At 37.9% G+C, this 8,120-nt stretch overlaps 1 protein-coding gene across 1 annotated transcript; it reads right to left on the bottom strand.

Annotated features, from left to right (window-relative positions):
• Window positions 1-3,081: 3,081 nt before the first annotated feature.
• ela2 (elastase 2) lies at window positions 3,082-7,243 on the bottom strand. Its single transcript, XM_046343651.1, has 8 exons — window positions 7,173-7,243; window positions 6,747-6,835; window positions 5,599-5,696; window positions 5,294-5,419; window positions 4,801-4,937; window positions 4,329-4,474; window positions 3,478-3,630; window positions 3,082-3,162 (listed from the first exon to the last, which is right to left on the bottom strand). Exons 1-8 carry the CDS (start codon window positions 7,207-7,209, stop codon window positions 3,145-3,147), a joined length of 804 nt encoding a protein of 267 aa, XP_046199607.1. The 5' UTR covers window positions 7,210-7,243; the 3' UTR covers window positions 3,082-3,144.
• Window positions 7,244-8,120: the final 877 nt, after the last annotated feature.

The raw sequence follows: 8,120 nt of genomic DNA on the forward strand, positions 1-8,120 counted from the left end.
CTTATCCGTATATTTTTTTAACTGCATTGTTGGTTAGGGGCTCGTAAGTAAGCATTTCACTGTAAGGTCTACTAAACCTGTTCTATTCGGGCATGTGACTAATAATATTATTTTATTTTATTTTATTTCATTTGAGAAAAAAGACTGTAAGAACACCAGCAAATCAGCTCCAAGTGATTTTGATTTTGAAATCTGTTCCAAAGTAATCCCACGCGAAATAGAGAGATATATGTGATCTTCTAAATATACATTGCCAGATTTGAAATGATTATGTTAAAGTCAAATATTATATCTGTTTGTGGCCTATTGTGGTGAATTTGCTGTCTACAAATAATTTGTAATTATGTTCTGGCCCACTTACCCAATAAAAAAATCTGCCCTCGGCTGAATTTAATTGATGATCCCTGTAATAGTGTAACAAAAGTATACATAATTGCCCAATTGTTTTCTTCAAATAATATGTTATAGAGTTACACTGTTGTGTTATTTTATCATCACCTGTCTGTGCATGACTGCCTAGGTAATCCAAAATCTCTCAGAAGCAACAACAACCAAAATGTGAAATGATTTGGTACATTCAAATACATTCAAAAAAGAGCTGGGCAAAATATATAGCAAAGAAAAATTGCAGTCATGTACAGGGCCTTCAAAAGTATTCCCACCTCTTGACTTTTCCACATTTTGTTGTTTTATAGCCTGAATTTAAAATGGGTTGAATTTAGATTGTTTGGTCACTGGCCTACACACAATACCCCATAATGTCAAAGTGGAATTATGTTTTTCAAAATGTATACAAATGAATAAACAATTAAAATCTGAAATGTCTTGAGTCAATAAGTATTCAAACCCTTTGTTATGGCAAGCCTAAATATGTTCAGGAGTAGCAATGTGCTTAACATGTCACATAATAAGATGCATGGACTCACTCTGTGTGCAATAATAGTGTTTAACATGATTTTGAATGACTACCTCATACGTACGGATAATTGTAAGATCCTTCACTCGAGCAGTGAATTTCAAACACAGATTCAACCACAAAGACAAGGGTGGTTTTCCAATGCCTCACAGAGAAGGGCACCAATTGGTAGATGGGTAAAAATGAATGTCCCTTTGAGCCTGGTGAAGTTATTAATTACACTTTGAATGGTGTATCAATACACCCAGTCACTACAAAGTTGCAGGCTTCCTTAGTAGACTCAGTTCCCGGGATTTCACTATGAGGCCAATGGTGGGTTTAATAGCTGTGATAGGAGAAAACTGAGGATGGATTAACAACATCGTAGTTACTCCACAATACTAACCTAATTGACAGAGTGAAAAGAAGGAAGCCTGTACAGAATACAAATATTCCAAAACAAGCATCCTGTTTGCAACAAGGCACTAAAGTAATACTGCAAACATTGTGGCAAGCAATTAACTTTTTCTCCTGAGTACAAAGTGTTACGTTTGAGGCAAATCCATTACAACACACTACTGAATACCACTCTCCATTATTTTCAAGCAGTATGGTCAGTGGTGTAAAAATACTTGAACAAAATGAATTTTAAATTATTTATACTTTTACTTTTAATACTTAAGTATATTTGAGCAATTACATTTACTTTTGATACTTAAGTATGTTTAAAACCAAATAATTTTTTACTTTTACTCAAGTAGTATTTTACTGGGTGACTTTTCACTTTTACTTGAGTCATTTTCTATTATCGTATTTTTACTTGTACTCAAGTATGACAATTGGTTACTTTTCACACCGCTGAGTGTGGTGGCTGCATCATGTTATGCTTGTAATTGTTAAGGACTGGAGAGTTTTTTAGGATAAAAAATAAACGGAATGTAGCTAAGCACAGGCACAATCCTGGAGGAAAACCTGGTTCAGTCTGCTTTCCACCAGACACTGGGAGATTAATTCACACTTCAGGAGGACAATAACCTAAAACACAAGGCCAAATCTACATTGGAGTTGCGTACCAAGAAGACGGTGAATGCTCCTGACTGGCCGAGTTACAGTTTTGACTCAATACTACTTGCAAATCTATGGCAAGACCTGAAAATGTCTAGTAATGATCAACAACCAATGTGACAGAGCTTGAAGAATATTGAAACAAATAATGTGCAAATGTTGCACAATCCAGGTGTGAAAAGCTCTTAGAGACGTACCTCATAAAGACTCACAGCTATAATCACTCTTAGAGATTTACCCAGAAAGACTCACAGCTATAATCCCTCTTAGAGATTTACCCAGAAAGACTCACAGCTGTAATCGCTCTTAGAGATTTACCCAGAAAGACTCACAGCTGTAATCGCTCTTAAAGATTTACCCAGAAAGACTCACAGCTGTAATCGCTCTTAAAGATTTACCCAGAAAGACTCACAGCTGTAATCGCTCTTAAAGATTTACCCAGAAAGACTCACAGCTGTAATCGCTCTTAGAGATTTACCCAGAAAGACTCACAGCTGTAATCGCTCTTAAAGATTTACCCAGAAAGACTCACAGCTGTAATCGCTCCAAAATGTGCTTCTACAAAGTATTGACTCAGAGATGTGAATACTTATGTAAATGAGATATTTCTGTATTTAATTTTCAATAAACTTGCAGAAATCTCTGAAAACATGTTTTCACTTTGTCATTATGGGATATTGCGTGTAGATGGGTGAGATAACATTTTAATTGCATAAATGTTGAATTCAGGCTGAAACACAACAAAATGTGTAATAAGTCAAGGTATATGAATATTTTCTGAAGGCACTGTATATGGAGCCACTAATGCAAGTGAGTAAATTCCCTGCAAGATCTTGATACAGTAACTAAGATACAGTAATATAGTAATTTACCCGGATACAGATGCTAAAGTGTTTTTTCCAACTGATCATAATTTTGATGACAATGGGTACAATTTGATGGAAAACATTATGCAGACTTTTCAATGTTTTTGAAAATATTTGTGTTTAAAAAATCTGAAAGTCCATACATGTATGGACATCTCTTTATGGTACCAGAAACTATTCTACTAACGTTTCACATAAACTTAGATTCATTTGGAAAACCATTGGGTTTTGAAAAAAGGAAACCAAAGAATCAGATATTTGCAATACATGTATTTATTTAATGACAGCTGCCCACCACGATACAACCAGATCCATCATTTAGTTCCTGGTCATCACCTGAAAAATAGAAAAATAAAAAAGAGACAAAAAATGACTTCATATGCCAATAGGGAGTACACTTGCAGATACTCCAAGGTGATCATTAAACATTACAAATGTTTTTTTTTCCATGGATAGGCTGCTCCAATATTCATTACTTCATTATAAATGTATATCTAGCTTGGTTTGGATACCACTTAAAACGCACAATACATTGCTTCAATCTAAGCAGTATGTAGTATTGATATTTTAGCCCTTGTGTGGCGGGAAGGAAATACGTGTGAAAGTATGGTGGGAAGGGATATAGTGTTGAAGTGTTGGGTGTGCACTCACGTTGTTGATCCAGGAAATGTAGGCACTGACGCGGGTGAAGACGGAGGGCTTCTTGGGGTAGTTGCAGCCCATGCTGGAGCCGAAGCTCACCACACCGTGAACGTCCCAGGAGCCATCAGAGTTCTGGCAGTTCAGGGGGCCACCAGAGTCTCCCTGCAGGGAAACAGAGGAACACATAGCAGTGGTATGCTCAGGACCACCATTTATGACTGTGTCAAATATAAAGTTGACAATAATCTTGTTAAACTTTAATTTGTGGAATTTCTTAATTTCTTAGTAATCTCTTTGCTTATTTGCTTATTTGAGCTGTTCTTGCCATAATATGGACTTGGTTTTTTACCGAATAGGGCTGTCTTCTGTATACTTCTACCTTGTCACAACACAACTGATTTGTTCAAACGCATTAAGAACGAAAGAAATTCCACAAATTAACTTTTAAGAAGATACACCTGTTAATTGAAATTAATTCAAGGTGACTACATCATGAAGCCGGTTTAAAGAATGGCAAGATTGCACAAAGCTGTAATCAAAGGCAAAGGGTGGCTGCTTTGAATTGGTTGAACACTTTGTTTTAGTTACGACATGATTCCATATGTGTTATTTCATTGTTTTGATGTCTTCACTATTATTCTACAATGATGAAAACAGTCCAAATAAAGAAAAACCCTTGAATGAGTAGGTGTGTCCAAACTTTTGACTGGTACTGTACATCAGCTATTCCGAAACAATTCCTTTCACAAAATAAAGTATCATTCTTTTTCCTCAAGTGGCATTTCTTAGATCTAGGTCTGTTCATCACTCCATGATCGTGAAATGACAAAACATCAACAAGCTGTAGTAGCATGACTCACGTTGCAGCTAGCAAGGTCTCCATCACCACCAGCACAGACCATGCTGCTGGTAACAAGGCTGCCCCACCAGTCGGGCTTGGTGCAGTTGGCATGGCTGACCACGGGCAGGAGGGCCTGCTGCAGTACATCAGCGATGGGGCCTCCGGCTGAAGAGATTAACAAATTCAACAGTCCAATTAGTGCCTCTATTGATTCTCATGAAATGTCAATAGTATCTTGAAGGATATGTGGAATGCTCGAGACAAACACTATATATTCAAAATATCTATATTTGAACTATACTCACAATAACCCCCATACTAATTAGCAATTGGTTTGTCATCATTACATTTGTTTATATAAAGTTATTGGTAGTACGTCTGAGTTTTTGGACATTCATATCACCAGCAAATGAGGATGAAAAGATGAAATAATACACATTAATATGAGAGAAAAGTGCAAGGGAAACTGATTCATGGTCAACATGACCTACTCCAGAGGCGTCCCCAGCCAGTGACGTAGCAGGGAGCATTGTGGGGCAGGACGATGCCGGAGTCGGGCAGACAGGCCGCCATGACAGAGTCAGAGAAGGTGACAGGGCTCTGAAGCTTGATCAGGGCAATGTCGTTACTGCAGAAGACATGATGAGCGACTGTATTACAGATTAGTACAGTCTTGAATCAATCAAATGCATTAAAAAAGCCCTTTTTTACATCAGCAGATGTCACAAAGTTTAGGAAATATTACTAATCTCATTCACGGATGAAAAGGCAGCACTACTTCACTATCTCCAATTTCCAGTTAGATCACATCATGCATCCCGTCAGTACAAAAAACTTTGGCCAACGCATAGCTATGAGAATTGATCATTCATCCATAAATTATCTAACGGAAAATAGTTCAAACATATAAGTATTTGAATGTAAACAGACATGGGGCCCACAAGGATAGATATCATTTGGGGTTGAAAAAAGTGAAAACCCCACCGGATTCTGTAGGAATCCCAGTTCTCATGGACGATGATCTTGGCGGGAGTAAGAGCCATGGAACCCTCCTCGTTGTTGCTCTTCAGGTTGTGCTTGCCCAGGTATACCCTGTAGGTGTTGCGGCTGCTGTAAGCCCACAAGAGAACCCACACACAAAGGGTCAGGTCATAACACTAACAAAATGTTAAAAGTCCATAGATAATACAGTAAGTGAAGCAGTGGCGGCTGGTGCCTTTTAGATCATGGAGGAAATGTAATAAAATAAAAAGTTCATGGGATGACAATCTTGGACCCATTTGTTATACTTGATGCAGTGAGCAGCGGTCATGACCCACTGGCTGGAGATCAGAGTGGCGCCACAGGTGTGGTGGAAGCTGCTACCAGATTGGTACTGAAGAGACACCTGGAGAGAACAAAGAAACAAACATCAATGTATTTAAATTCAACACAATTCAAATAAGATTTGGTAAAGTCAATTTGAAGAAAAATACTACTTTCCTACAACTTTAGGACACCTAGGGCTTGTGAATAGAGGGTGTGTTATTAGAGAAGGGCTTGTTAATAGAGGGCTTGTTATTAGAGAAGGGCTTGTGAATAGAGAAGGGTTTGTTAATTAATAGAGAAGGGCTTGTTAATAGAGGGCATGTTATTAGAGAAGGGCTTGTGAATAGAGAAGGGCTTGTTAATAGAGAAGGGCTTGTTAATAGAGAAGGGCTTGTTAATAGAGAAGGGCTTGTTAATAGAGGGCTTGTTATTAGAGAAGGGCTTGTGAATAGAGAAGGGCTTGTTAATAGAGAAGGGCTTGTTAATAGAGAAGGGCTTGTTAATAGAGAAGGGCTTGTTAATAGAGAAGGGCTTGTTATTAGAGAAGGGCTTGTGAATAGAGAAGGGATTGTGAATAGAGAAGGGCTTGTTAATTAATAGAGAAGGGCTTGTGAATAGAGAAGGGCTTGTTAATAGAGAAGGGCTTGTGAATAGAGAAGGGCTTGTTAATAGAGAAGGGCTTGTGAATAGAGAAGGGCTTGTGAATAAAGAAGGGCTTGTTAATAGAGAAGGGCTTGTTATTAGAGAAGGGCTTGTGAATAGAGAAGGGCTTGTTAATAGAGAAGGGATTGTGAATAGAGAAGGGCTTGTTAATAGAGAAGGGCTTGTGAATAGGGAAGGGCTTGTTAATAGAGAAGGGCTTGTGAATAGAGAAGGGCTTGTTAATAGATAAGGGCTTGTGAATAGAGAAGGGCCTGTGACTAGAGAAGGGCCTGTGACTAGAGAAGGGCCTGTGAATAGAGAAGGGCTTGTGAATAGAGAAGGGCCTGTGACTAGAGAAGGGCCTGTGACTAGAGAAGGGCCTGTGACTAGAGAAGGGCCTGTGAATAGAGAAGGCCCTGTGACTAGAGAAGGGCCTGTGAATAGAGAAGGGGTGATAATACATGTAAACATGTAAAGTGGAACCTACCTGCCAAGGCCAGCTGTTCTCACGGACATCCTCTCCTCCGACCACCCTGGTGATGATAGGGGGGAAGGTGGGCAGCCCACATCCGTAGGCTGGGAAAAAACGAGAAACACACACACTATACAATTACACTTTTGCATCACTGACTTACTCTTTCCAGAACATCATATTGTATGTCTAAGGTTCATTTTGAAATAGCACATTTCTACCAAAATGTGAACTCGTAACTTCTGCATTTCATGTACATGATACCTGATATACCCAATATATTTCAACTTAAATCTGAGAGAATTTCTAAATGAAAACAAATAGGTGGTAATTTAAGATGGCATACGAAGTGGAATTACGTGTTCCCTGAAAGTAAGATAAGGCATACCAACATATTGTCAAATGTGCAGCAAAATCTCAAATCTGGTCAGGATAGCTTACCACCAGCAACAAACAAAGCCAAGATCACAAACTTCATGATGACAGTTTAAGTGAATGTCAGCTGAACCTGCTCCCTTATATAGCTGGAGAGTAGTAGAAAAAAACTGTCAGGGACATGTTGCACAACAAGGTGTCTAAAACCAGACAGTAAAACCTGGAAAAACCTGTGTTATCCAGGTTCTGTGAAATTCACAGTGTTGGAAAAGCTACTAGTTTACCAAGCTACTAATGACTTCATACTGGAAGAAGTTAAGCTATACACTAAATATACCCTTAAGAAAAATAAAGCTACTTAGAGGAAAAAAAATTCTCTACTTCCAAACTACTTAATGAAAACATATATCTAAATCTGAAATTTCATAGACTACAGATCAGTCTGGGGTCAGACGTTAACAGCAAGAACAGATCAATCTGGAGTCAGACGTTAACAGAAATTGAGATTTAGCTTATTAAACACAAAGTGAGAATTACGCAGACAAAAAGTGTTTGAAGTGAGATTTAGGCAGGTCTGATGAAAAAGAAAGGAAATTCTCGCGTACTTCATCCATATTCTATTTTCTTTAAGCAAAAGAAAGTAGTGTGTAGTTTAGTCATCGACCATGAAATAAAACATAGTATTAATATAACCCTATAATAATGAACAATGCAAAAAAAACGAACTAATATAGACTATAGACCTTATTCATTTAGTAAGGTTAGTTAGTCATGCAATGGCATACTAAAATGTATGAAACATACTTGTACTTTAAAAGTGCAATTTGGGGAAACAGATATTTAGAGAATGTTCTTAAATTATTAGAAAACACATGTACATATGCAATCAATATTTTCTATAATGGTTTGCGATTTTCCAATGAATTTCAAAGTTACGGGCATTTCAGTATTTCAAACGACCTCCATTACTGACATGTTAGTACCTCTGAGGTCCTCTTACTGTATACGATCATG

The sequence above is a fragment of the Oncorhynchus gorbuscha genome, linkage group LG03 (genome assembly GCF_021184085.1).
Source record: "Oncorhynchus gorbuscha isolate QuinsamMale2020 ecotype Even-year linkage group LG03, OgorEven_v1.0, whole genome shotgun sequence".
In the NCBI taxonomy this organism is placed as follows: domain Eukaryota; kingdom Metazoa; phylum Chordata; class Actinopteri; order Salmoniformes; family Salmonidae; genus Oncorhynchus; species Oncorhynchus gorbuscha.